Source organism: Grammomys surdaster, unplaced genomic scaffold (genome assembly GCF_004785775.1).
Source record: "Grammomys surdaster isolate TR1022 unplaced genomic scaffold, NIH_TR_1.0 125368, whole genome shotgun sequence".
NCBI lineage: Eukaryota > Metazoa > Chordata > Mammalia > Rodentia > Muridae > Grammomys > Grammomys surdaster.
Window position 1 is genome coordinate 419,271 of NW_021620240.1, and position 26,981 is coordinate 446,251.

General features: G+C 50.9%; 3 protein-coding genes and 1 pseudogene across 11 annotated transcripts in view; 3 read left to right on the plus strand and 1 right to left on the minus strand.

The window, feature by feature from the left end:
• Positions 1 to 14,458, plus strand: part of Mink1 (misshapen like kinase 1) — a 53,475-nt gene extending 39,017 nt beyond the window's left edge. The window contains exons 5-33 of one of the 7 annotated variants that reach the window (XM_028785914.1): positions 888 to 998; positions 1,211 to 1,301; positions 1,788 to 1,918; positions 2,335 to 2,389; positions 2,544 to 2,622; positions 2,874 to 3,049; positions 3,294 to 3,363; positions 4,220 to 4,430; positions 6,385 to 6,501; positions 7,220 to 7,441; positions 7,688 to 7,861; positions 8,057 to 8,320; positions 8,649 to 8,734; positions 8,897 to 9,007; positions 9,143 to 9,261; positions 9,476 to 9,564; positions 9,716 to 9,739; positions 9,864 to 10,027; positions 10,352 to 10,454; positions 10,542 to 10,679; positions 10,880 to 10,988; positions 11,601 to 11,768; positions 11,877 to 12,020; positions 12,211 to 12,345; positions 12,458 to 12,558; positions 12,638 to 12,787; positions 12,878 to 13,037; positions 13,126 to 13,265; positions 13,596 to 14,458. In XM_028785914.1, coding sequence (XP_028641747.1) covers positions 888 to 998; positions 1,211 to 1,301; positions 1,788 to 1,918; positions 2,335 to 2,389; positions 2,544 to 2,622; positions 2,874 to 3,049; positions 3,294 to 3,363; positions 4,220 to 4,430; positions 6,385 to 6,501; positions 7,220 to 7,441; positions 7,688 to 7,861; positions 8,057 to 8,320; positions 8,649 to 8,734; positions 8,897 to 9,007; positions 9,143 to 9,261; positions 9,476 to 9,564; positions 9,716 to 9,739; positions 9,864 to 10,027; positions 10,352 to 10,454; positions 10,542 to 10,679; positions 10,880 to 10,988; positions 11,601 to 11,768; positions 11,877 to 12,020; positions 12,211 to 12,345; positions 12,458 to 12,558; positions 12,638 to 12,787; positions 12,878 to 13,037; positions 13,126 to 13,265; positions 13,596 to 13,679 — 3,726 coding nt within the window. In that variant the 3' untranslated portion in view covers positions 13,680 to 14,458. Of the gene's footprint in view, positions 1 to 887; positions 999 to 1,210; positions 1,302 to 1,787; positions 1,919 to 2,334; positions 2,390 to 2,543; positions 2,623 to 2,873; positions 3,050 to 3,293; positions 3,364 to 4,219; positions 4,431 to 6,384; positions 6,502 to 7,219; positions 7,442 to 7,687; positions 7,862 to 8,056; positions 8,321 to 8,648; positions 8,735 to 8,896; positions 9,008 to 9,142; positions 9,262 to 9,475; positions 9,565 to 9,715; positions 9,740 to 9,863; positions 10,028 to 10,348; positions 10,455 to 10,541; positions 10,680 to 10,879; positions 10,989 to 11,600; positions 11,769 to 11,876; positions 12,021 to 12,210; positions 12,346 to 12,457; positions 12,559 to 12,637; positions 12,788 to 12,877; positions 13,038 to 13,125; positions 13,266 to 13,595 lie in introns of all 7 variants that reach the window. The other 6 variants (XM_028785916.1, XM_028785913.1, XM_028785915.1 and 3 more) reach the window with 6 other exon arrangements.
• A 409-nt stretch (positions 14,459 to 14,867) lies between these two features.
• On the minus strand, positions 14,868 to 19,713 carry Chrne (cholinergic receptor nicotinic epsilon subunit). 3 transcript variants are annotated; one of them, XM_028785902.1, is made up of 13 exons: positions 19,615 to 19,713; positions 19,144 to 19,252; positions 18,767 to 18,909; positions 18,640 to 18,684; positions 18,427 to 18,536; positions 18,174 to 18,329; positions 17,631 to 17,731; positions 17,147 to 17,347; positions 16,957 to 17,071; positions 15,652 to 15,766; positions 15,391 to 15,577; positions 15,197 to 15,306; positions 14,868 to 15,115 (listed from the first exon to the last, which is right to left on the minus strand). In XM_028785902.1, the coding sequence occupies exons 2-13, from the start codon at positions 19,187 to 19,189 to the stop codon at positions 14,888 to 14,890; spliced, it is 1,557 nt and encodes a 518-aa protein (XP_028641735.1). In that variant the 5' UTR covers positions 19,190 to 19,252; positions 19,615 to 19,713; the 3' UTR covers positions 14,868 to 14,887. The 3 variants fall into 3 exon arrangements, with proteins under 3 accessions (XP_028641735.1, XP_028641737.1, XP_028641736.1); XM_028785904.1 differs by lacking the exon at positions 19,615 to 19,713 and having other exon boundaries at positions 18,532 to 18,536; positions 19,144 to 19,271; XM_028785903.1 differs by lacking the exon at positions 19,615 to 19,713 and having other exon boundaries at positions 15,197 to 15,303; positions 19,144 to 19,271.
• On the plus strand, positions 15,933 to 16,873 carry CUNH17orf107 (chromosome unknown C17orf107 homolog). The gene is made up of 4 exons (XM_028785905.1): positions 15,933 to 15,998; positions 16,106 to 16,306; positions 16,400 to 16,678; positions 16,760 to 16,873. Exons 1-4 carry the CDS (start codon positions 15,933 to 15,935, stop codon positions 16,856 to 16,858), a joined length of 645 nt encoding a protein of 214 aa, XP_028641738.1. The 3' UTR covers positions 16,859 to 16,873.
• A 6,325-nt stretch (positions 19,714 to 26,038) lies between the features above and the next one.
• LOC114637693 lies at positions 26,039 to 26,981 on the plus strand (annotated as a pseudogene).

The window sequence follows — 26,981 nt, forward strand, 5'->3', positions numbered from 1 at the left end:
TTGGGTTTTTTTTCCCCCTAATCATTGAATTAATTAATCATTGGACACAGGCTGAGGAGATGGCTCAGTTGCCTTTCAAGTATGGGGACATGAGCTAAGAACACACAAATAGCTGATCATGACAGTAGATGTTTGTACCCAGTTATGGTGAAATGGGAAACAGACTGGGAACAGCTAGTCTGGCCTGCTTGTTGAGTCCCCCCCACCACACACACATGGGGGGATGGTATACATTATCCATTGATTCAGGCTGAGCAAAGCTCACTGGTGCTCACCTCGTATCTTGAGTGCAATCCTTAGTATCCCATGTATACACAGAAGTCACTTACCGGAGCTGGATGGCACTGTGACACACACACCTTTAATCCCAGCACTTGAGAGGCAGAGGCAGACGTATCTCTTGAGTTCAGGGCCAGCCTTGTCTATATAGTGAATTCCAGTTAGAACTACATGGTGAGACCCTGTCTCAAAACAAAACCAAAAATAAAAATTTACAAAGCAAAAACCCACACACAAAACAACATTCTTTGGTACCTGTGCTTGCCACCCCCTGCTCTAGAACAATAGTTCTAAGCCAGTTTGGGATTCTAGGGAAAATATGATTAAAGCACTGGACACTTCAAGGGAAATGAGATAGCCTGTATCACTGTGCTGACAATTTGGGGGATTCTTTCATTCTTTATACTACCAGTTCTTCTCCAAGTGTGTGCCTTCTCTCTGACCTCAGGGAAATCCTGTGGTTTCTAAGGGATCATCTAGCCCCTGCTGTCTGACGCACACTAGTCTGGTCCCCAAACCTGGTCTTCCTCCAGGAGTCTGGTTGGGGGCAGAGGCCTTGCTTGACAGACATTTCTCTTCCTGCTTGTTTTCTTGGACCTGGACCATAGCTGGTGATGGAGTTCTGCGGTGCTGGTTCAGTGACAGACCTGGTGAAGAACACAAAAGGGAACGCTCTGAAGGAGGACTGCATTGCTTACATCTGCAGGGAGATTCTCAGGGTGAGCTCGGAGCCCCTTCCCAGCCCTTCCCCCATGCCACTGCCACTACTCTGATGCACACACACACACACACACCACAACTCTGCCTGTACTCGGGCTGTGGGTGGGTATGGTCTGTCCTTCAGCATCACGCTGAATGTACTAAGAGCTAGCCTCCTCTCCGTCCCACCCACTCCAACACTACATTGGTTTTTTCCACCCTTTTGTCCCAGGGTCTTGCCCATCTCCATGCCCACAAGGTGATCCACCGAGATATCAAGGGACAGAACGTGCTGCTGACAGAGAACGCTGAAGTCAAGCTAGGTACTGTGGGTCCTTCTGAGGCCCTGTCACTGTCAAGACAGAGAACAAGGTCCCTTTCCTCAGATGTTTGGCTTAGGTCCAACTGCATGTGTGCTGAAGAGGCTTATTCCCCGTCCCCGTCCCCCACCCTGAGAATCTTGCCTCCTTTTCGCTTGCTACCCCACAGAGGGCAGCTGCTCACTATCCTTCTGTGGGAGATAGGGCATTGAGTTCTCTCCTCCCTGGGATGCTGTCCTTTGAGCCCCAAGATCCAGGAAAACTGGGTGAGGTTCTTCAAGACCTTGAAGAGTGGGAGAGGCTGTGTACTTTCTTAATGGTGTGTGGGTCTGGACCTCCTGTTTGAGGCCAGGGGTATGAGTGCATGTAGTGGAGTGAAGCAGAATGCTGGGATGTTTTCTGCTCACCCCTCCCCATGCCCTCCCCTCCCCATGCCCACCCCTCCCCATGCCCTCCCCTCCCCATGCTCACCCCTCCTCCTGCTTACAGTGGATTTTGGGGTGAGTGCTCAGCTGGACCGCACTGTGGGCAGGCGGAACACTTTCATTGGGACCCCATACTGGATGGCTCCAGAAGTCATTGCCTGTGATGAGAACCCTGATGCCACCTATGACTACAGGGTATGCCGTGGGGAGCAGGAGCACTGGGGCTCCCAGGGTAGGAAGGAGGTGGGGAGGACAGATAGATTAAAGGTTTTGGGCCATAAACCCATTGAGGAAAGTGACATGAGCAGTGAAGAAAGACTATGGATGTAGCCAGACCTGAGTAGCTAAAAACCTCCCAGGACTTCCCATCAATACCCGTTACAGATGAGCTAAGCTAAAACCTAGTGTTTTACAGCAGGACAGGTTTCTGTTGGAAGGTGAGTGATTTGTAGGAAAGGGATTTGGGGAAGGGGAAGGTTTGTATGGGATGCTAGGTGAGGGGAGTTACTATGTAATACTGTCTGGAAAATGTGTGGAATCCTGGGTGAAGGAAGTTACTGTGCAGTATTCTCAGGAACATTCATACCTGTCCCTTCTTTCCCTTCTGTTAGAGTGACATTTGGTCTCTAGGAATCACAGCCATTGAAATGGCAGAGGGAGCCCCCCGTAAGTGCTGACTCTGCCTCGGGGTAGGATGGGACAGGGAGGGCAAGGGAGTGGATGTAGGGAGGAGGTGGGCTTCAGAGAACATGTTAAGGCAGGGAGTCTTTGGTCCCTAAATATGCCAAAAAGGATTGATGGTGTCTCTTCTGTGTCTCAGCTCTGTGTGACATGCACCCTATGCGGGCTCTCTTCCTCATCCCTCGGAACCCTCCCCCCAGGCTCAAGTCAAAGAAATGGTATGTCTTTGAGTGTTTTCAATCTGGCAAGGAAGGTTTCTAGGCAGGGCTGCCCTCACCTTAATACTTCCTGTGTCCAGGCTTTGGTGTACACCGTGGAAGAGGTGTGGGGACTGCAGATAGCATCTGGGACTGGGATTTAGAGAAGTCAGAAGAGAAAAGACAGTTTAGAGATGAATGGTCCACCATCTTCTTCCTGTGACTTCCCCTTCCAAAGGGGCCCTCCCAGTGTGAGCCACCACTGTTTCTAGGTCTAAGAAGTTCACTGACTTCATTGACACGTGTCTCATCAAGACTTACCTGAGCCGCCCACCAACCGAACAGTTACTCAAATTTCCCTTCATCCGAGACCAGCCCACGGAGCGGCAGGTCCGCATCCAACTCAAGGACCACATTGACCGATCCAGGAAGAAGCGGGGTGAGAAAGGTCAGTGGATAGATGGGGAGCAGAGGGTTTGGGGGATGCCTCTGCCAGTCCCCTCTCTAGCCATGAGGTCTTTGGGCTTGCCTTTGCGTCCTCCCTTACCCCAGTCTCCCTGCCCAAGGAACTCTTTCCCAAACTTGCAACTCCAGGGACGGGCCATGCACATAGATATTCCCAGCTGAGGTCTCCCTACCCAGGGTGGAGGCTGAGACCTCGAGTGGAAAAGTATCCGTGGTCTCCTTTGCAGAGGAGACAGAGTATGAGTACAGCGGAAGTGAGGAGGAAGATGACAGCCATGGAGAGGAAGGCGAGCCAAGGTGGGTTTGGCAAGGAGAGCTGGGAGGGTGGGGCTCTATTATCTGGAGGAACAACAGTGATCCTTGGCTTCCGGGACTCTCAGGTAATGGCACATATGAGAGAAGAGTGTATAAACTGCGTCTCAAAGCTGGTGAGTTGGCTCAACAGGCAAAGGCACCTGCCCAAGCTCGGTGTGGCCCGAGTTTAGTTCCCAGGACCTACATGTTGAAAAGAGAGAATTCTTCCAAGTTGTCCTCTGACCCCACCAGCATGCTGTGGTGCACTCAGACACACACACATGCACCACTCACACCAGCATGCTGTGGTGCACTCAGACACACATGCACCACTCACACCAGCATGCTGTGGTGCACTCAGACACGCACACATGCACCACTCACACCAGCATGCTGTGGTGCACTCAGACATGCACATGCACACGCACTGGTTCACACACAGTAAATAATGTAACTGAAGAAACAAAACAAAATGACACAGAGTCCCTCCAGGACAGAGTGAAACAGATGAATCGTGACAAGGCGAGTGTCTTAGAGCTGACAGAGGTTTGAGCTGGAATCTTTAAAACAGCACCAGACCCTGGGCAGATGCCAGGGGTGATGATGCTTCCCTAATCTTTGCACTTAGGGGCGTGAAACAGGAGGAGAGCAAGTTTCAGACCAATCTGGGCTACATAATTCAGGCCCTGTCTCAAAACAGGGAATAGGGACAAAACAGAAGACAGATTTCCTGCCCCATTTGGGATTAGGCATTGGGAGGATGGCTGGTGTAGTTGGAAGCGTCCACTCAGCAGGCTGCCCAGAGATGAGGAAGGACCACCAGCTCTGACCTCAGTATGCGTTTGTGCCACTCATCCAGCTCCATCATGAATGTGCCTGGGGAGTCCACACTGCGCCGAGAATTCCTCAGACTCCAGCAGGAGAATAAGAGCAACTCTGAGGCCCTAAAGCAGCAGCAGCAGCTGCAGCAGCAGCAGCAGCGGGACCCTGAGGCACACATCAAACACCTGCTGCACCAGCGGCAGCGTCGCATAGAGGAGCAGAAAGAGGAGCGGCGACGCGTGGAGGAGGTGGGTACTCATCCTGTGTGTTAACGACACTGGCTGTGGACCAGGGCAGGAGGAAACACAGTGTGAGACAGGCCCTGCCTAGCTCTTCCCAGACCCCACTGCTAGTAGAGACTGTCAGTCTCCACCTCCTGGCCCCACGTGGATAGTTGTGCCATCAGCATCCTGTCCGAGTAGAGCCATTCTGAAAAGCAGCAGTTGTCGGGATAAAGCTATTTTTCCTTACGCTTCCACTCTGGGCTTCTCCAGCTCTAGAGGCCCGTCTGTCCTGGCCACCTGCAGGTCTGTGCCTGTGTATGTTTGTGCAGCTGATCTGCTCCGAACAGAAAGACTGTACTGCTGATTATTTTGATTTTGATTTATTTTCTTATAAAGTATAGTTTTCCTATTTTGGACTAATTAAAGGTTGGTAGAGGGGATTCATTTTAATTAAGAAGAATCCTGTGTTTAAGTACAGTTTTCCATTTGTTGTATTACTTATTAAAATAATACAGTGAGCTTTCTCCTGTACGCTTAGCGTTTGGGAGGTAGAGGCAGGAAGATGAAAAATTCTAGACCAGCCTAGTCTCAAGACCAAAAAACAAAACTGCATAACAACCAAAAAGCTGGGAGTATAGGTCAGTTGATTGAGGGCTTGCTGACATGCTTAAACCCCTAAATTCAATGTACCATATAAAACTGGATGCACTAGTACATACTTGTAATCTCGGCACTCTGAAAGAGGAGGCAAGAAATAAGAAGTTCTAGGTCACTCTCAGCTACATAGCAAGTTTGTGCTCAGTCTGATAAGTTTAAGCTTTGTCTCAAAAAAAAAAAAAAAAAAAAAAGGTTGGGGTTAGGAATACAGCTCAGTGGTAGAACCTGTCATACATGAGGATCTTGGGTTTGGTCTCTGGTAACACATACAAAAAAGAAGAAGTTTTGTGTGTGTTTGAGTGTACTTACTGTTGGTGCATAGTGGAGAATGAGAAATCCGGACCTTTTTTTTTCCTCAAAATTTATAACTAAACAATAAAAACATTGTCGTGGAGGCAGTAGTTCCAGCATCTACACTATCTTCTCAGAGCAAGTTCTGTTCTTACTGAGGAAGAAGAAATTTGCAAGAAAGATTGACTTTGGAACACTTTCTGCTGTTCTAATAGAAGTGGGTGAGATTTGACAGAGGCCTGGCCAGCAACCTCTCGGCAGGAAGAGTTCTGTGTGTAAGGGTCCAGAAGCTTGGTCTTGGCCATTTTGTTGTTGCTGTTGTTTGCAAGGTTGCTTTTTGTGCATGTGCACTTGGTGCCCCCTGTTGGCCAAAGGTTGACATTACCATCCATCTCTTAGTGTTTAAGGCACAAAGGCTTGGGGTGCAAGGATCAGAACATGCTAGCGTGTTTGGTGGCTGTCTTAGGCTTTCAGCTGCTGCAATAATGCACCATGACCAAAAGCAACTTGGAGGAACGTGGCCCACAGGCTTGTTCCTCACGGCTTGCTTGGCCTGTCTTCCTTATAGCACCCAGGACCACCAGTCAAGGGTGGGACATCCTGTACTGGGCTGGCCCCTCCCATGTCAGTCATCAGTCAAGAAAATGCACCACTAATCTCATGGAGACATTCTCAATTAAAGTTCCTTCTTCTAAAAATCACTCTGGCTTGTGTCAAGTTAATATAAAACTAGCAAGTGCAGTGGGAACAGATAAATGTCATATTGTTCAGCCCACTCAGAGGGCAGCAGTTTCCGTCTAGCCCCATGTGCACGGCTACCTCAAACTTCTCAAACTGAGCCCCTGGGGCCCAGATGCACAGCTCTTGTACAGGGCTAGGGATGTGTGCTTGGAAACGTTGAAGCCTTCCTCTCCACCGTCTCTAACACTCTTGCCCTACTCTTTGTGGAGGGGCAGTCCTTCCAAGGCTAGGCTGTACTAGCATCTGTTCTGATCCCATCCGTAAGACATACTGCCCACTTGGTCTACAGCAACAGCGGCGAGAGCGAGAACAGCGTAAGCTACAGGAGAAGGAGCAGCAGCGGCGATTGGAGGACATGCAAGCCCTGCGGCGAGAGGAAGAGAGGCGGCAAGCAGAGCGGGAACAGGTATTGGCACCAGTGCACACACACACCCGCCTCCACTCCTGCCCTGCCCTGCCCTGCCCTGCTCCTGCTGCCTGCCGTCCTGCTCCCGGTGCCCTGTCCCTTTCGCTCCCCTGCCCCTAGATTCCTCCTATCTTTTCTAGCTTCACTCTTTCTCTGTTTTCTCCTACCCTTCAACCCCACCCTGCTCCCTGCCCTCCTGTTTCTGTGCCTTCATTCCCCATCTCTGCCCATCCCTGTCTCCTCCCTGGGCGCTATCCTTCATGTTCCCACCTGATTCCTCCTCATCCCGTGTCCTCTTACTCCCATCTGTGCCACATTGCCCCCCCGGGGCTCATCTACCTGTCGCCCCCTCATCCTCACCCTGCTGATCCCTTCCTTCGCGGCTGCCGCCACCCTCCCGCCCCGCCCCCGCCTGCCCCGCCCCCCAGGAGTATATCCGTCACAGGCTAGAGGAGGAGCAGAGACAGCTCGAGATCCTCCAGCAACAGCTGCTCCAGGAACAGGCCCTGCTGCTGGTAACGGGGTCCCTCAGTGTCCTCGGGAAAATGCCATCCTGAGGTGCTTTCCTACACTGGGATGGGAAGACATCAGGGAACGGGGCTTTCCAAGGCCCGGGAAGCAGCTCCTGTCTGGGCAGCAGAGGAAAGGAAAGGCCTGCCTGCTCTAACTTACACAGGCCACACTCTGCTGAGTCTTCTCTCCCTACCGTTGGACCCAGGAATACAAGCGGAAGCAGCTGGAGGAGCAGCGGCAGTCGGAGCGGCTCCAGAGACAGCTGCAGCAGGAGCATGCCTACCTCAAGTCCCTGCAGCAGCAGCAGCAGCAGCAGCAGCAGCTCCAAAAGCAGCAGCAGCAGCAGATCCTGCCTGGAGACAGGAAGCCCCTGTATCATTATGGTCGGGGCATTAATCCTGCTGACAAGCCAGCATGGGCCCGAGAGGTATGCCACCTCCTCTGTCCCCTGAGACCCCATCCTACCAGGCTTGCTGCCCATGGCTAGAAAGTTGGGAGAAGTGGTTGCTCCACAGTAACGGGCACTGAGGAGGGGAAGGCGCGGAGGTTGTGGAGCTGGAGTGTGTGGAGGAAGTGAGGCTCTAAGTGTTGGCCTGCTGACCCCCACTCGCTGGCCTACCTGCTGACGGCCCTGCTTGCTGGTCTGCTGACGGCCCACTCAAATCACATGTAGGTGGAAGAGAGAGCACGGATGAACAAGCAGCAGAACTCTCCCTTGGCCAAGACGAAGCCAAGCACTGCAGGGCCAGAGCCCCCCATCTCCCAGACCTCTCCTAGCCCCCCAGGACCTCTTTCCCAAACTCCTCCTATGCAGAGGCCTGTGGAGCCACAGGAAGGACCACACAAAGTGAGTCTGTCCCCATTCCTGTCCTAACAGAGACATGGGTGGCTTTGCTTGCTACAGCCATGAGTACGTGCTTGCATTCACTGGTGTCTTCTGCATGTATTGGGCATATTCCCTGCGTAGTTTACTTCTCCAGTTTTAGAATCCCCTTATCTGCCACAAAGCAGGCTGTCCACCCTGTCTGGTCTTTCCCCACAGAGCCTGGTGGCACACCGGGTCCCGTTGAAGCCATATGCAGCACCTGTACCCCGATCCCAGTCCCTGCAGGACCAGCCCACACGAAACCTGGCTGCCTTCCCAGCTTCTCATGACCCTGACCCTGCTGCTGTCCCCACACCCACTGCCACACCCAGTGCCCGAGGAACAGTCATCCGCCAGAATTCAGACCCCACTTCTGAAGGGCCTGGGCCTAGCCCAAACCCTCCATCCTGGGTCCGGCCTGATAATGAGGCTCCACCCAAGGTAAGTATAACCCTAAAAACCAAGAATATAAGAGTTCAGGATGGGTGGAAGAAAGCAATGCAAGCACAGAGACACTGCCTATAAGGGTTAGTTAGCCTCCAGAGGGTAGAAAGACGGAAGTGACTGTAGGGATGTGAAATGGCTAGGAATCTGAGGGCTACCAAAGTGGCCGTTTTTCAGTTTCATAGCCTGGACATACTCAGTAGCTTCTCTGAACCTGTTTGTTTCCCCATGAATGCTGAAGACTGCATTTCTCAGATTGACAGTGGAATCAAGTGTGTGCCATGTCTGTACAAGACTGACAGAGCTTGTCAACTGTTCTTTCCAGGTTCCTCAGAGGACCTCATCTATTGCCACTGCCCTTAACACCAGTGGGGCCGGAGGGTCCCGGCCAGCTCAGGCTGTCCGTGCCAGGTACACAACACCAGGGTGGGGTCCTGTGGCAGTGTAGGAAGTAAGAGATATAGGGACTTTGCCAAGTTATCTTCATAGGGGTGGGGCAAGCCCCAAACCAGGCACCTCATCCCTTCCCTGTGCCACCACAACCCGCCCCGGCACCCTGTGCTCCCTCCACAGACCTCGCAGTAACTCCGCCTGGCAAATCTATCTGCAGAGGCGGGCAGAGCGGGGCACCCCCAAGCCTCCCGGGCCCCCAGCTCAATCCCCTGGCCCGCCCAACACCTCTAGGTAATGGAGTTGCCACCCACTTCCTCTCACCTCTCACTTCTGCCACCTGCTTCCCTGGTGATGGCTCCTCCTGCAGCGTAGCTTGACACTCAAGGATTGGAGCGCATCTCTGATGTGAACTCTGTCCCTTCACAGTAACCCTGACCTCAGGAGGAGTGACCCTGGCTGGGAGCGCTCAGACAGTGTCCTCCCGGCCTCCCACGGCCACCTCCCTCAGGCCGGCTCCTTGGAGCGGAACCGAAACCGTGTGGGAGGTATGTCAACCAGGCCTAAGCCTTCTCTGGGTCTTGGCTTTGTCTTGACCAACAACAAAAGCAGAGTCCATTGCCTTTAGTGGCTTAGGATCAGAGCACCACAAGAACAAGAGGGATGTGGGTGGGTTTGGGGCCAGTGGTCAGCCCAGGGCATGGGCATGGGGCCATATTGTAGCTATCTGTGACTTACTTTCTCCCACCCTGCCATGCTCAGCCTCCACAAAACTGGACAGCTCCCCAGTGCTCTCCCCTGGGAACAAAGCCAAGCCTGAAGACCACCGCTCAAGGCCAGGCCGGCCCGCAGTAAGTGATCTGGGATAGGGTGTGGAGCCTTCACTAATGTGAGAGACAAGGGGAGCTGCAGACTTACACAGCATGGCTCCTGTTACTAACCTTTCTCACCATCTCTCCTGCTTCCTCCTGGCCGCCTTTCTTCCTCTGTGACCCCTCCCAGAGCTATAAGCGAGCGATCGGTGAGGTTAGTGAGGGGCCGCTGGGAAGCTGTCCTTTGTTCCCTGCCTGCACCTCCACTAGCAGGCACCCTTCCTTGGTGTTGTTTCTGCCCAAGCCCTACTGCCTCCCTTCATCTCTTTTTCCTGCAGGATTTTGTGTTGCTCAAAGAGCGGACTCTGGATGAGGCCCCTAAGCCTCCCAAGAAGGCCATGGACTATTCCTCATCCAGTGAGGAGGTGGAGAGCAGTGAAGATGAGGAGGAAGAAGGCGATGGGGAGCCATCAGAGGGGAGCAGAGACACTCCTGGGGGCCGGTATGGGGTATCCTAGGGCAGGGCCTCCCTCATCAGGACAGGCAGAGGAGAAATTCAGGGAAGGAGGGAGCAGGGTTGTGCGAGGTTGGAGGCAACAAAGTAGAGTTGGTAGCTCCCCCTCTTCCATTGCTCGGTCACTATGAGACCCTGTCAGATGCCCCTCTGTCTCTTTATCAACCTGGCTGAGGGCCACTCATAAAAGACCTGAATCAGTGAGGGCTTTTGAGGAGGCTGAAAGTCAAGTCTCTGGCTGTCACCTGCCTCCTGTAGCATTGTATGGCAGGCAGGATCTGGAAGGCCCCACCGTCATCTTTCCCACAGCAGTGATGGCGATACAGACAGTGTCAGCACCATGGTGGTTCATGATGTTGAGGAGATATCCGGGACCCAGTCCTCATATGGGGGAGGCACCATGGTGGTCCAGCGTGTGAGTGGTCTCCTCTCCTTACCCTTCTTGCCTTTTCCTGCAGCATGCCCTCTGCAGCCCTACCCTGACTTAATCTCTGCTCTTTAGACTCCTGAAGAGGAACGAAGCCTGATGCTTGCTGATAGCAATGGCTACACAAACCTGCCGGATGTGGTTCAGCCTAGCCACTCACCTACTGAGAACAGCAAAGGTCAAAGCCCTCCAACAAAGGATGGAGGCGGTGATGTAAGTATGCTGGAGTGGGTGGGTCAGTGACGAAAGGATGAGCCCTGGGGTACACAGAAGAGTGGGGTGCTAAGAACACGGTGATAGGTGAAGCAAGGTACTGTGACCCTAATGAGAACCTGAGGTCTGTCCCATTAGAAAAACAAGGGCCACAGGCCAGAGCCACACATGTATCTTGACTGTTCCCTCTCCCCCCACAGTACCAGTCTCGTGGGCTGGTAAAGGCTCCAGGAAAGAGCTCATTCACCATGTTTGTGGATCTAGGGATCTACCAGCCTGGAGGCAGTGGGGATACCATCCCTATCACAGGTGAGGACAGGAGGAGCTATCTGCCTTGAGGCTGGAGTCCAGAGCTAGCCTAGGCAGAAGCTCTTTGAGAATGGGGCTTTACAAAGTTAGGCATGGGGCTGGAGAGATGGCTCAGTGGATAAAAGGTTCTGCTCTTCCAGAGAGCCCAAGTTTGATTCATAACAGTCACATAAGACAGCTCACAACCTCCTATAACTCCAGGTCCAGGGGATCTGATGCTGTTTCTGGCCTCCATGGGTACCAGCACACAAAGACAAGAAAACAAAAATAAAATTCAAAAAATCTTTTAAAAAGTCCAACCATGGACCTCTTTCTTATTTGAGGCTTACCCCCTGCCCTGGCACAGATTGCAAGGGAGGGCTACACAGGAGAGGGGGATGTTGCTCAGAGGGGCTGAGGGAGCCAGGCAGAGGCGGAACTGCTGAGTACTGGAAGCAGGCCAACGCTGAGCCAGGCCTTGGCCTCCAGCTCAGGCACTCTTACCTCAGTGCACCTCTGTTCTAGAGTCTCCCCTTCAGAGGCTACTGATGAGCCAAGATCAGATGGAGGGCATAGGAATAAAAGTAATCACAGAGGGGCTGCCCCCCACCCTCCTTCCCTCTTCTTTGGCAGCCCTAGTGGGTGGAGAAGGTGGTCGCCTTGATCAGCTGCAGTTCGATGTGAGGAAGGGCTCTGTGGTCAACGTCAATCCCACCAATACCCGAGCTCATAGTGAAACTCCTGAGATTCGCAAGTACAAGAAGCGATTCAATTCAGAGATCCTCTGTGCAGCCCTCTGGGGTAAGCCAGGGCTGAAAAAGGTGAAAGTGGTCTGGGCACAGCCTCCATGCTCCTGGTCAGGGGAGAGCCTGGATCTGCCTCTGACCTGTCCAAGGATTCCTGTTGCAGGGGTCAACCTCCTAGTGGGCACAGAGAATGGGCTGATGTTGCTGGACCGAAGTGGGCAGGGCAAAGTGTATGGACTTATTGGGCGACGCCGCTTCCAGCAAATGGATGTCCTGGAAGGGCTCAACTTGCTCATCACCATCTCAGGTGTGTGTATGGAGTTGGGGACAAGGGGCTTGGCTTAACTTTTGCTTGCTTCTCTTCATCCTGAGAGGACAGTAGTGGTCAGACAGTATTGTGGGAAGCAGCAACAGGGCCTTTGATAAGAATGAGAGTGAGTGTGTGTGTGTGTGTGTGTGTGTGTATGTCCATGTATGGTTGTCTGACCATCTCACAGGGAAAAGGAACAAACTGCGGGTGTATTACCTGTCCTGGCTTCGGAACAAGATTCTACACAATGACCCAGAGGTGGAAAAGAAGCAGGGGTGGACCACCGTGGGGGACATGGAGGGCTGTGGACACTATCGTGTTGGTGAGCATGCCACAGCACAGTAGCCAAGGAACAGGGTCTGGGCTAACTTCTAAGAGATCTTCGAGGCTGATAGTGGAAGTCACTGTGTCTCCCCCTCTTTCCTGCCCTCCAGTGAAATACGAGCGAATTAAGTTCCTGGTCATTGCCCTGAAGAACTCTGTGGAGGTGTATGCCTGGGCCCCCAAACCCTACCACAAATTCATGGCCTTCAAGGTAATCCCAGCCTCAGCCACCAGTATATTCCAAGGTTTTGCTCCTCCACCTGTCTTCCCTGAGCCTTCTCTCTCCACAGTCCTTTGCTGACCTCCCTCACCGCCCTCTGCTGGTGGACCTGACCGTAGAGGAGGGACAGCGGCTTAAGGTCATCTACGGCTCCAGCGCTGGCTTCCATGCTGTGGATGTTGACTCTGGGAACAGCTATGACATCTACATCCCTGTACATGTGAGCTTAGCAGGACTATGGGTCAAGGGAGACCAACCCATCTGGACATCAGACATGAGGACCCCACCCAGTCCACCTTCTTCTCCCTAGATCCAGAGCCAGATCACACCCCATGCCATCATCTTCCTCCCTAACACTGATGGCATGGAGATGCTGCTGTGCTATGAAGACGAGGGTGTCTATGTCAACACTTACGGGCGGATCATCAAGGACGTGGTGCTGCAGTGGGGAGAGATGCCCACCTCTGTGGGTAAGTGAAGGGCCATCCCAAGCTGCTTGTTCTCAGGTGACTAGGACTAAAACCTCCTTACAGCCCTTCCACCATCTTCTGCCTTCAGCCTACATCTGCTCCAACCAGATAATGGGCTGGGGTGAGAAGGCCATAGAGATCCGCTCTGTGGAGACAGGCCACCTAGATGGGGTCTTCATGCACAAACGAGCCCAGAGGCTCAAGTTCCTGTGTGAGCGGAATGATAAGGTGAGCCAGGGTATCTCTGAAAGGAGCCTAGCCCAGGTGATGGGCTGTCTCTCTGCCTTGCTCTGGTCCACCTTGCTCTGGGCAGGGGTCTGGGGTTATGGAATGGTCCTGCTGTTTTGAGCTATCAGAGCCACACCCTCCTTCCCCATGGGCTCTGTTGCCTTTACCCCAAGGACCTGGTAACACTTTTTTGCCTTTCCTTGGGGATGGAAACAGGTGTCATTCACTTCCTCTTTCTCTCTCCCAGTGTCAACCTCTTCTCTCCTCCCTGCACCCCCTGACACACACATACACTTTAGCCCTTGGTGATGTCTTTTCTACTTTATTCAGGTGTTTTTTGCCTCAGTCCGCTCTGGAGGAAGCAGCCAAGTTTACTTTATGACTCTGAACCGTAACTGCATTATGAACTGGTGACAAGGCCCCTGGGCTGGGGCTCCCCACATGGACCCAGCTCTCTTCCCACAGCCAGACTACCCAGGCCGCCCCTGCCCTTCCCCCCCCACCCCTTGGGCTTTTGCTTTTACTGGTTTGATTCACTGGAGCCTGCTGGGAACGTGACCTCATATCCCTGAAGCTTTTGTGATCACGTGACCATCCTTTCACCCAACATTCTCAAAACTGTGCCTTTCCCCAACTTCTGGGGAATGACACAGCTTCCTCCCCCTTACCAAGAATTAAGTGGGACTTGCTCCTCCCCTTTTCTCCACAGAAGAGGAGAGTGCTTGGGGCTTGGACCCCTTACCCCATTGCTGCTGAGCAGGGCCCTGACCCCTTTATTTGCACGCCAGGGGAGCCGGCTCCCCCCTTGAATGTACCAGACTCTGGGGGGGGGCTGGTATTCACTGGGCCCTGGGTTCTGGGGGAGGGGGGCGGTCACCAGCCACTCCAGGGACAGGGACCATTTCCTCATTTTCTGAAAGCACTTTAATGATTGCCCCTCCCCAGCCCCCAGGGAATGGAGGAGGGACCCCATAGCCAAAACATTCCCCCCTTTCCTCCCCACTCCCACCCCTTCCAGCCCCTTCCCTTCCCTAGAGGGAGCGAGCTCAGAGCTCCCACCCTCCATCCTCCCTTGCTTGCATCTGTATATAGTGTGAGCAGTAAGTAGCCCTTCTCCCTCCTGTATCCTTTCTCAATGTAGTGGCCTTGGATATCCCCTTTGTTAATAAAGACAATTCAACCAGCTTCCACCATTTTGAGATCCTACCATTGTTCTCTCTCAATCCTGGATGCTTTCTAGGGAGAGCTTTGAACGTTGGGAATGCAGAGAGTCTATGACGTTAAGTGTGATAGAGATGCAGTGAGACGGATGGCGGAGCCAGCAATCCATGTCATTCTCAGTCCTAACCCTGGAGGACCCTTTGAGAATAGTTAGTTTTTACCAGCCCCAGCAGGACCAGGCCAGACTTGTAGCTTCAGTGTTTCTATGTCGAGGTCTTGTAAAACCTCATTGGCTATCAACTAGATAAACATTCTTTAGATTAGAAGGAGCCAAGAGCAAAACGGAACCAATTGGCTTCAAGTGCCTGTCAAAACCACCTACCCATCTTCTGTTGCTATTCCTGAGGAGTCAACCCACCCACATGACCACACAACCCCTCCTGCAAGTTCACAAACCACATTTATTTGCAGCGTGTTGTCAAAATCTCCTCCGTGGGGGGTGGGGGCGTGGTGGGTGCTGCTGTTGGTTTCGGCTCAGGTTGGATGCACGGTGGGTAGGGGAGATCAGGAACTTGGTTGAAGTAACCTCCAAGGAAGATGAGAGTAGAACCGACGCTGAAGAGCACCAAAGCTGCCCAAAAACAGACGTTGTCGAGGGCTTTCCCCATACGCACCCAGTTGGATAGTTCCTGTGAGAGAGCAAGCTTAGCGAGGGAGAGGCCTGGAGGGCGGGGCATCTAGCACCGCTCCGCCCCAACCTCCCAACCCACCTCTCCAGTGGCTTCCTGGTCCCTTGTGCTCTCAGCCACAAAGTTCACAGCATCCACACAGCAGCGGATCTCAGGGGCTGCAGCACCCAGGTTCTGGCAGAGGGCTGCTGCTAAGGCGATACCAAGCGTTGGGTCATTAAAAAGCATCCCCAACGGCGAGTATATGCCTTTGACCCACCAAGAGCAGTGCTCACCAGTCCAAGTTCCATGCCGATGCCTCTGCCCCTCAAACACGATTTCGCTCCTCGGTTTTTTCAAGATGAGCTCTTCCGCTCTGAGCAGAATGCCCACAGACGAGGCACGCCTCGCTGGTGAGGCAGTTCGGGGATCTTCTGGGGGTGGGCTCGAGCCCAGGAGACGCGGCAGTAGCTCTAATAAAATCTGCAGCCGGGGCAGAGAAAGGTTCCAAGCCCGCTTCCCACCCCTGGGCAGTACTTTCTTCAACCAGCACTTACCTGGCGCAGCCGAGGAGATGTGGCATGAGTTGTTGGCGTCCGCAAAGATACGTTGAGCACGATGACGCAATTCATGACAATGAGCGTGGCAACCACCATGACGAAAATAAGATACCTGATACACAGGAAGCATGAGGTCACTGCATTCCCACAAACAGAAGGCACTGGCTGTCCTCTACCTCACAAATACCACCTCCTCACAACTGGTGGTTACTTCTTGCTACTCCTTGATGATGCCAGTATTGTCCCGGCCCTTCTGCAATATACCATCTGCTGTGGCCATGAAGGGGATTCCCAACAGTTTGGACACCCTGCTGTGGGTCTACCACTTCCACAGCTCCACCGAGGTGAGAGTATTAGAATGGCCCACCCAAAGGCAGAATCTGGAGAGGTCTCCAGTGCTTCCTGCTATGACCCTTTCCATGTGACCACTCCACTACCCCTGCTCCTCCAGGTGGCCTTACAGCCTCCACTTCTATCTTCCCTGGATCTTGCTGTGGCCGCAGCTCACGAATATCTGGCGCAAAGGTTCAGAGAGCTTAAGTCCCAGGATCCGCTGGAGTCGGACAAGCCGCTCACCCAGAAAGCCACCTTAGGACTGGTGCTAAGAGAAGCCGCAGCCAGCGTTATGAGCTTTGGAGCCACCTTGTTGGAGGTGCAGCTCTGGGAAGTTGAGGGATGGGAAGAAAGGGGGAAGAGGGCTAAGCCAGCAAAAGCAGGGACCTCTAGCCCATGTGCCCCAATGCAGATCTCGGCCCTGTGGCTGCAGCAGGAGGTGCAGCGACTGGACAGTGGCAACAGCTACCCAGGCTCAGCCCAGGACACTGGGGATCCTGGTAGAGCGCTGGCCCGTGTAGCCCTGGCCGCAGGGCAGGGGATTCGGCAAGCTGGAGCAGCAGCTGGTGCAAGTGCTCAGTACCTGATCCAGGGGGCGTGGTTGTACCTGTGTGGACGAGGTTTGCAATGGTCTACCTCATCCCTGAAACAAACCCTACACCAACTGGGCCTTGGGGTCCCTGGGGATCCGGTGCGTTTGGGACAAAGGGTGTGACACGGGTCTGAGGAGGTATGATTAAGGAGATACTGAGCAATACTGTCCTCTTAACAGAGATACTCGGGAATCCTCAAGGTGTCGTCCAGCAGCAGTGAGGAGAATGGGGGAACAGATAATCCATCACTGTCCCAGTCCAACCCTGTGTCCAAATAAAAGTCCACGACGGGAAAACACCAAGTCCCTGTGCAAGCCACCTTTGGCTCCATCCTCCATGCAGGCCCCCATCTCTGTGGGACCCACTGTGAGATTACCTGCCTAGCAGCGGCATGCTCAGAGACGTCTCTGGAATTTTCTGGGCAATTAGAAACAAGAAGACAGTCTGGGCTAGCAGGACGTTGATAGAGACTGTGCATTTCTGGCCACCAGCTAGAGGAAGCAACCTGTAAGAGGCGAGCCAGGGCAAGCCCAGCCTGGAGTTGAGGAATCAGGGTCACCCCTTACCCTGTGCAGGCAGGAAGTAAGCTAGCAGCACCAAGCCAGAAATGAGCACACAAGGCACAATGATGTTAATGACATAAAAAAGCGGCTTCCGGCGGATGATGAGTGTGTAGATGATGTCAGTTTCTCTGGGGCCTTCTGTGGCGCCTCCCTCATAGTGGCGAATCATGCCTGGGCAGTAGTCGATGGCCCATTCTCCATTCTCTGCAAGACACAGGGCTCAGTCAGCCTGCACACCTGCAACTCCAGACTAAGAGGGCCACTTGAGACCTGGGCTGTCAGCATGGGGACAGAATGGGTAGAGAGGGGGCATTTCTGGTGGGGGGTGTCGAAACAGCACATTTGAGTATGACAATCCAGACTGACTTCAAGAAGCTCAGCTTCGGGTAGTGTGGCTCAAGTCAAGCCCTACACTGAAACTCCCCCACCCTCACCCCCTTGAACCCTATCTAGGAGAAGATTTTTGGAAAAAGGTATATCCCTTCACCGGTAAAAGCCGCAGTGTCAATCTCAATTTTGTTGATGGCGTTGTTATTGTCATCCAATGCAAAGATGAACTCCACCTCGTCAGCATTGTAGGTCTGGGAGCTGTGAAACAGAGCCAGTCTTTACCCCAGAAGCTGGGAGCCATCTTAGTCCCACCCTGGAAGCTGGCGTCTGGCAGGGTAGTGTGGCTTTCTTCTTTTGCCCACATTCCCAGCATGTTTCCAGTCCTGCCGCCTTTTTGTTTTGTTTTGGGTTGCTGATGGGCTCACCATGTTGTCCAAGGGACTCCTGGACTCAAGTTATTTTTATTCCTCAGACTCTCCTGAGGAGTAGTTGGGACTACAGGCTAAAACTACAAGATGGCAGCAAGAAGCCTGTACCCAACCTACTGCAAACCTAGATCCAGCTTCCCACCCCTTCATTCCAGCACCTCACTCCACCTCCTTCACAAAGTCCTCCAAAGACCCTGCCGACTCCTCCATAGCAGGCCCTGTCCCCTGCTCTAGGCCCTTCTCAATATCATGCTTGAAGTGATTCATCCTACCGAAAAATGAGAGAGCAGTTCTGCCAGTCGAAGGGGAAATAGGTAACCTCCACTGCACAGGTGCTCCGGTAGATGGCTGGGGGCAGCCAGTACACACTGCCTCCCTCAGAGACAAGAACATTGCAGTCGTGCGCCACTCCAAACTGCCCATCAATACTGTGGAAACCAAGCTTTTCACATGTCTGAACCTCCTTCACCAACCAAATCCCCCAAAACCAGTTCCCTTGCAGCCTGCCCTCTGGGTAATCCTCACTTGTTTTCTAGAACAATGTCTGGCAGCCATACATGGTCTGAAGGAACCCGCAGAACTTTTAAACCTGCAAAATCGTCCCCACGGAAGTTGAGCCGATAGTCATACCATTCCTAAAAGACAGGGATGAGAGGGTATGTACTTTCCATTCCCCACCTGGTAAGAAAGAAAGGGGTTGGCTGGGAACCCTCCCACTGCTCTCCAAGTCTGACTCACAATTCCAATCCAGACATTGGTGGTCAGAGTTTCTTCTTTCTCGTTCTACAACAGAAAGAAGCCTGCTGAAGCCAGGAGTTAGGGGTAGAAGTGAGGGTATAGGATTAGAATTGGGGGGAGGTCTTACCAGTGAGATGAGGTTGGTTAGGGTGACCTTGAGGCTGATGTTGACAGTGTCCTCAGGTCTCCTAACTGGCCGGCATTCTGGGTCATAATTGTCGAAGAGATGGTGATACAGCCTAAGCTCTTCATTCTTACCCTGGCTTCTGCCTATGATTCAAGAAGGAAGAATCACTATATATGAAGCAGCAGCCTGAAGGCTTCTCTCTGCTCCTCAGGCCAGTGCACCCCTCCTGTGTTTATATTTCTAGATTTCTCCTAGACCAACAATATTGAACCTGGGAACCAAGTACTATCTCAGTCTCTACCCTGGTCTTAGTCCTTTCCCTATTCCCTTAATGTTGACATATGGATCCACCCGGCTCCCCTGACCGCTGTCCCTACCAAAGAGTGTCAGGAGAAGTAAGGCCCCAAGCAGAGCCCCTGCCATCCTGATGTCTGGTTCTCAGGTTATTCTGAGCTTTGACAAGCTTGAGGGAACAGACCAAGGTGCCTGTGTGAAGGGGAGGAGGGTGTTAGTTCCGGGCTAGGTTTGGGTACTGTCACCTAATCCTCTGCCCCTGCTGTGGGGGCGGGGGAGGCAGCTGCCCCATCCGGTGTCCCTTGGCCCACCCCATCCCAGCATCCTTTGCCTAGGCTTCAGCCAGCTCTGTAAGCCACAGGCCTATCATCTCAGGAGAGAAGCAGACCTGTAATAACACTTGAAACCACAAGCCATTAGGGCTGTAGACCCCACTCTCAACACTGGTATCTCTTGTACAGCTGTCCTGTATTGGTGATTCTAATGGATGCATCCAAGGGATTGGACATCCAGCACCTCCCATACTACCCCTGGCTTAGATACTTTTCTATTACCATCCTAAGACCCCATATCCAAGGCAATATATGAGAAAACGTTTGAAGATTGTGGTTCCTGAGGGTTAGATTCCAGAATCATCATGGTGAGGAGCATGGCAGCAGGCATGGTGCTGGAGCAGAAGCTTAGAGCTCACACCTTCAGATGACAAGCCTGCAGCAGAGAACTGGGAATAGTCTTTTGAAACCTCAAAGGCCAACCCCAATACCATGCCTCCTCCAATAAGCCCACATTTAATCCTTCCCATACAGTTCCACCAACTAAGGACCAAGCATTCAAACACGAGCCTTGGTCCTTAGTGTATGGGGGGAGGAGGGGGGCAAGGGGCGGGTAGTGTTCTCATTCAAACTACCACAACCCCCATGTGCAATACATGCTATCATACCCATACAGGGGCCAATTCACACTAATACACTTAGACAAAAAGTCTCCATAAAGACCTGGCAATAGCCGGGGGGTGGTAGTACACGCCTTTAATCCCAGCACTTGGGAGGCAGAGGCAGGTGGATTTTTGAGTTCAAGGCCAGCCTGGTCTACAGAGTGAGTTCCAGGACAGCCAGGACTACACAGAGAAACCCTGTCTCGAAAAACCAAAAAAAAAAAAAAAAAAGACCTGGCAATAAGACAGGTTGTCGTGTAGAATTAGTCTGCAGTGACACACTTGACCTGGTAAAGTCTGTGTTCAGTATTGGGCCCAGCACCTTCAACATGACCCCAGGATAAGCCCACCCTGATCTCCTTACCTGCAATCCCTTCCCTTTTCTTGCTACTGCCTTGTGGTGGTCATCAATGGTACTGTCTTTTCAACTGCTGTCCAAAATACACTAGTCTTGAGTGTAGCCCAGTCTGGCCCTCAAGTTTTGAACTTTCTACCTCGGCAACCTGGGTGCTGGAATGACAATCATGAGCCACCAGGCCTGTTTTTTTATTGTTTCATTTGTTTTTAAGGTAGGTTTTGTAGAGCTCAGACTAGCTTTGAACTCCTGATCTTCCAGGCCCTCCAGGAACTAGGACTGCAGGTATGAGCTTGGGTGTATGATGAGGTAATCAGAAGCTGTTGTTTTAAAAGCTAGTTAGGTGTTCCTCACCGGGTAAGAAGTGGAGGAATAAACAGTTTGATTTTGTGTTGTTGGCTTTTAAGGGAGAGGGTTTCTTGAAACAGGGTCTCACCATGTTCTAGTCTAGCCTAGAACTGCATAAGCTAACTTCACAGTCGTCCTGCCTCATCTGCCTAATTGCTGGGATTCCAGACCTGCCACCATGCCCAGCTGGAAGCCCTTTGTGTGTTACACCTTACACATTACCCCAATCCAGGAAAACAATCACTTCTGTCCTGAATGCATGAAAAGAACCTGTAGCAGAGGGTCATTCACACAGTTGTGTTGGTATAACGCAGGAGGCTTGCTAATCTCTGTTACTGATCATGTGCCTCTGCGATCATTTTACATTTCACAGAACAGTTATGTTCATCATTTCCTCATTTCTTTCCCTACCTGTCAAAGTCCCACAGTCCTCTGAGCCTAGCATGGTCATGTGGGCCTTGTTTGTTTGTCACACTCACTTGAAGCCTCTGTTTCTCCTGCTATCTACTAATTTCTCAAGTCCCACTGCAGACCCCAGAAAGGATTTATGGAAGTGAACTTAGCACCGTGCACACCATGCTGAGTGTTGCTTACTCCAGTCTCTGAGTTAGGGCCTGGGCTAAGTGCAGACATTCGTCCAAACATTAGTGGGCACCCAAATACTGTGATTACACAGGTTAATAAGAGTCGCTTCTGCTCTGTGGTGGTGGTGACAGCAAGCACCTTTAATACCAGCACTTGGGAGGTAGAGGCAGGAAGATCTCTGTGAGACTGAGGCCAGCCTAGTCTACAGAATGAAGTCCAGAACAACCAAGGCGCCACAGAAAAACCCTGACTTGAAAAAACCAAAGAGGAACAAAAAGAAAAAGAAAGATTCGCTTGACCCACTAGTGAGCTCACCAAGCCCCACAGGATAGTTCCAAACCCATGGTCACAAGGACAACCTTAGTGAAACTCAAACTAAAAAGGCACAAATGGGGACCAGTGTATATAATACGTATAAGTTGTGGGGTCAGGGTAAAGGTGCTGCCTGCCAAACCTGATGACCTGAGTTTGATACCCCACATGAAGAAAGGAGAGAGTAAACCAACTCCTACAAGTTGTCCTCTGACCTTCACCTTCGTGCACAGACATGCATTCCTGACCAAGTCTCTTCCTGAGCAGGAATGGAGCAGGAAGGGTGACAGGGAAAATCGAGGGTCTCTCCAATTCTTCTAACCAGCTATAGGTGTCAGGAACATGCCTGTGAGCCAGTCTCAGTTTTGTACTTGTATATTGAAAATTCCAGTTTCTCTGGAAGCTAACTTCCAAGCTAGCCACAAAGATCTCAGCTCAACAGGAAGCCACTCCCTTCTCCAACTCCTTTTGGCTGGCTACTGTGAACAGCTGCAGCTACCCCTGCCAGAGCTGAGGGCTGCTGCTTCTGATCACCCAGGACCTTCTCAAGGTACCATCCCCAGCTAGTCACAGGAGAGCTCCCTCTCTCTTTTCTAGCAGGCGAAGTGGGTTAGCAGAGCCAGGCCTCCTGTGTTTCCTGCTGGTCGGCTGTGTCCAAGGTATTTAGTAGAGTCTGACATGATGCAGATACTTATCTTCTGGACAAATAGACTAAATGAACTGCGGCATCTTTTTACTGAGAACTATTCTCTCCAACCACATGTCCAGAGATATGATTGATTATCTGAAGGAGAATGACACCCACATGCTTAAAGATTTGCATATTTAGTCTCCAGTTGGTGACCTATTAGGAAGAAGGTGTGGCCTTGCTGGAGGAGGTGTGGCCATCACTGTGGGCTCTGAGGTTTCAAAAGCCCTTGCCAGGCTCATGTGCTCTCCTCCTCCCTCCCTCCCTCTTCTCTTCCCTCCTTCCCTCCCTCCCTCCCTCCTTCCCTGCCTGTTGCCAGTGGATCAGGCTGTAAAGCTCTCAGCCATTGCTCCAGTGCCATGCCTGTCTGCTGGTCACCATGATGATCACAGAGCCAGGCAGTGTTGGTGTACATCTTTAATCCCAGCACACAGGAGGCAGAGGCAGGAGGATCTCTGTGAGTTTGAGGCCAGCCTGGTCAACGAAGCAAGTTCCAAGACAGAGCTATACTCAGAAAGAAATCCTGTCTTGAAAAACCGAAAAAAAAAAAGTATTATTTTTAAAAATAATACCAGAGAGCTCAGCCAGGCAGTGGTGGTGCACACCTTTAATCCCAGCACTTGGGAGGCAGAGGCAGGGGGATTTCTGAGTTCGAGAGTTCGAGGCTAGCCTGGTCTACAGAGTGAGTTCCAGGACAGCCAGGGCTACACAGAGAAACCCTGTCTCGAAAAACAAACAAACAAACAAAATCAATTAAAATAGACAAAAGCCAAGTGAAGCTGAAGCTCACTTTCAATCCCAGCATTGAGAAAGGAGGAGATTCAAAAGCAGCCTGGGCTACAAAGCAATACTTAATCTCCAAAAAGAGAAGAGAAAGCAAGAGAGGAGCACTCTGCAGTCCCTTTGGGGATCTGGTTGCAAGCAAGGAGTCACCAGGCCAGAGCACAAGGGTTTTCCACTTTCTATAACTCCTAATTCCAAGAGATCCAATGTCCTCTTCTGCCCTCTCAGAGCCAGGCATGCACATAGTACACAGATAGATATACACACAGGTCAAACACAACAAAAAGTTTAAAAAGAAAAAAGGTCCCCAGGAAAGTCTGGTGACCTTGGGTGAAGGATATCTCAAAAACAATTTCTCACCTCAGGTTAGAAGCCTCAAGATCAGGTTAGATACAAGATGATGTATCTCGAAGGGAAGCCTCATGTCAGCAGAAACTGGACAACACACTCATGGGAAAGCTAGGCATCATAGCTTGGGTTCAGAGAATGAGATGAATCTACATGTGGAATATGAAGACTCTGGTGAACCTGGAAGGCGGGAGGAAAGGGTTCAGAGTTAGAAAAACTTCTAAGAAATTCTAGCCAGTAAGCTGGGCATTTGGCATGCACTTATAATCCCAGCACTTTAGAAATGGAGGCAGGAGGATCAGGAGTTGAAGGCCAACAGGGGCTACGTTAGACCCTTTCTCAGTTGAACAAGTAACCAACCGTAGTCCCCAAAGCAGTTTGAGGTGGGACTCAAATAACAAAGGGCAAATGATGCTAACAAATGGTGTTATGGCCTCAATGTGTTTTAATATGCTCACTATCAGCACTATCTATCCCACTCATGTGAAAGCAGGTGATGCCAGGTGTAGTGGTATGGGTCTTTAGCATTAGGGTAGCAGAAGCAGGAATTCGGGGGTGGGGGGTGAGTTCTGCAGCATGCCCTATGTAGCAAGCTCCAGGTCAGCCTGAACTATGTAGTGAGACCCTGTCTTAAAACAACACCACTGCCGGGCAGTGGTGGCACACGCCTTTAGTCCCAGCACTTGGGAGGCAGAGGCAGGCGGATTTCTGAGTTCGAGGCCAGCCTGTCTACAGAGTGAGTTCCAGGACAGCCAGGGCTACACAGAGAAACCCTGTCTTGAAAAACCAAACCAAAAAACAAACAAACAAACAAACAAAAACAAACAAAAAAAACACAAAAAGAAAAAACAAACAACAAAAAAACAGTGAACTAGACAGCCACTTTGGAAAGCTGGCAGCTTCCTATAGTGTTTTTATTTATTTATAATGTATTTAACTTCTTTTTAAAATTAATATTTATTTATTACATCCCAAACTCTACCCCTTTCCTAGTCCCCCCCTCACAGAGTCTCTCCCTCCATTCCCCTCCCCTTCTCCTATGAGAGGGTGCCCCTTCCTCCCAGGTATCCCCCCACTCTGGAATTCCCCCACTGAGGCCAGACAAGGCACCCCTGTTGGGGAATGGATACCACAGTCAGGCTACAACTTTAGGGAAAGCCTCCACTCCAGTTGTTCAGGGACCTACATAGAGACTGAGCTGCACATCTGCTACATACGCACTGAGGGCCTTGTCCCAGCTTGTGTATGTTCTTTGGTTGGTGGGTCAGTCTCTGAGAGCTCCCAGGGATCCTGGTTAATTAACCCTATTGATCTTCCTATAGGTTGCCATCCCCTTCAGGCCCTTCAATCCTTCCCCCAACTTGTCCATAAGAGTCCCCAACCTCCATCAATGTTTGGCTGTGTGTATCTGCATCTGTTTCCAACAGCTGCTGGGTAGAGCCTCTCAGAGGAGTTATGCTAGGTTCCTGTCTGCAAGCCTAACAGCATCATTAATAATGTCAGGGATTCCTCACAGGGTCCTTCACAATCATCTGTGACTCCAGGGAATCCTATGCCTCCTTCTGGGCTCTGCAGGCACTGCATGCACATAGTGTACAGATATTCAAGCAAACACGAAGACATAAAGAAATAAAATCAAAGAAGAGGAGGAGGAGGACAAGGAGGAAGAATTATTACAGTAGAGCCTATATATATATTAAGTGATTGATACCCATGTCAATGAGTTACCTTAATATTATAAAGATGTCCATTCTCCCTAAGGTAATCTATAAATACTTTTAAAAAGAAACTTGATACTCATTTTAAAATATACATACCAGCATAAAGGTCCATAAACAGCTTTGTCAGTTTTGAAAAGGACCATAGGAGGGACTCAGCCTACCCAATGTTAGAACATCTCACAAAACCCACAGCAACACTGTACCAGCAGGAGTGCCAGTTCCTGGGTCCTGGGAGAACAAGAAGGGGGACTCTCTGGATGTCAGTGGGAGAAGCCATTATCAATACATTGAGCACCGGCATCTACAGCATCTAAGGTGAGAAAAGCAAGCAAGCTACTCCCACAGCTCACACCAGAGAAAAAGCAAGCAAGCTACTCCCACAGCTCACACCAGAGAAAAAGCAAGCAAGCTACTCCCACAGCTCACACCAGAGAAAAAGCAAGCCCAGGTGAATTCACGAGTAGAAAAAAAAAAAGAAAACTAAAACTAACTGAAGAGACTGTAGGAATCTTTTGTGATTTGGGAGTGAGAATTTTTTAAAACAATGTATCAAGACCACTGCTATAATAAAGAAACATGGATAGGGTGGTGGTGTCACAAGCTTTTAAGCTCAGGAGGCAGAGGCAGTTGGTCTACAGAGGGAGTTCTAGGACAGTCAGGGTTACAACAAGAAACCCTGTCTCAAAAAAAAAAAAAAAAAAAAATGGGGGGGCTGGAGAGACAGCTCAGTAGTTAAGAGCACTGGCTCTTAACTGGCTCCCAGAGGACTTGGACCTGGGTTCAATTCCCAACACACGGCAGCTCACAACTATCTGTAACTCCAAGATCTGACACCTTCACAAAGACATGCAAAACAAACAAACAAAAAACAATGTCTCAGTCCAGCCAGTCTGATTGAGGAGCACAGTCGCCTGGACTGTGTCTATGGTTGCTCCGCAGGCCGCTTTGCCAGCTGGTGCTTTTGTATAAGGGCAAGCAGTATTCCATGGCAGGGAACTTCTGGCAGAGCTCCCACTATTTGCAGTGGATTTTGGATAAACAAGATCTGTTGAAAGAGCGCCAGAAAGACCTAAAGTTTCTCTCAGAAGAGGAGTATTGGAAATTACAAATATTTTTTACAAATGTTATCAAAGCATTAGGTGAACATCTTAAATTAAGACAACAAGTTATTGCTACTGCTACAGTCTATTTCAAGAGATTTTATGCTAGGTATTCTCTGAAAAGTATAGATCCTGTATTAATGGCTCCTACATGTGTGTTTCTGGCATCCAAAGTAGAGGAATTTGGTGTCGTCTCAAATACAAGATTGATTGCTGCTACTACTTCTGTATTAAAAACTAGATTTTCATATGCCTTTCCAAAGGAATTTCCTTACAGGATGAATCATATACTAGAATGTGAATTTTACCTCTTAGAATTAATGGACTGTTGCTTGATAGTGTATCATCCGTATAGACCTTTGCTCCAGTACGTGCAGGACATGGGCCAAGAAGACGTGTTGCTTCCGCTTGCATGGAGGATAGTGAATGATACCTACAGGACGGATCTTTGTCTTCTGTACCCTCCTTTCATGATAGCTTTAGCTTGCCTACAATGTGGACTGTGTTGTACAACAGAAAGATGCTAGACAATGGTTTGCAGAACTTTCTGTGGATATGGAGAAGATTTTGGAAATAATCAGGGTTATTTTAAAACTGTATGAGCAGTGAAAGAATTTTGATGAGAGAAAAGAGATGGCAAATGGTAAGATGCCAAAGCCAAAGCCACCTCCAAACAGTGAAGGAGAGCAGGGTCCAAATGGAAGTCAGAACTCTAGCTACAGCCAATCTTTTTTTTTTTGTTTTTAA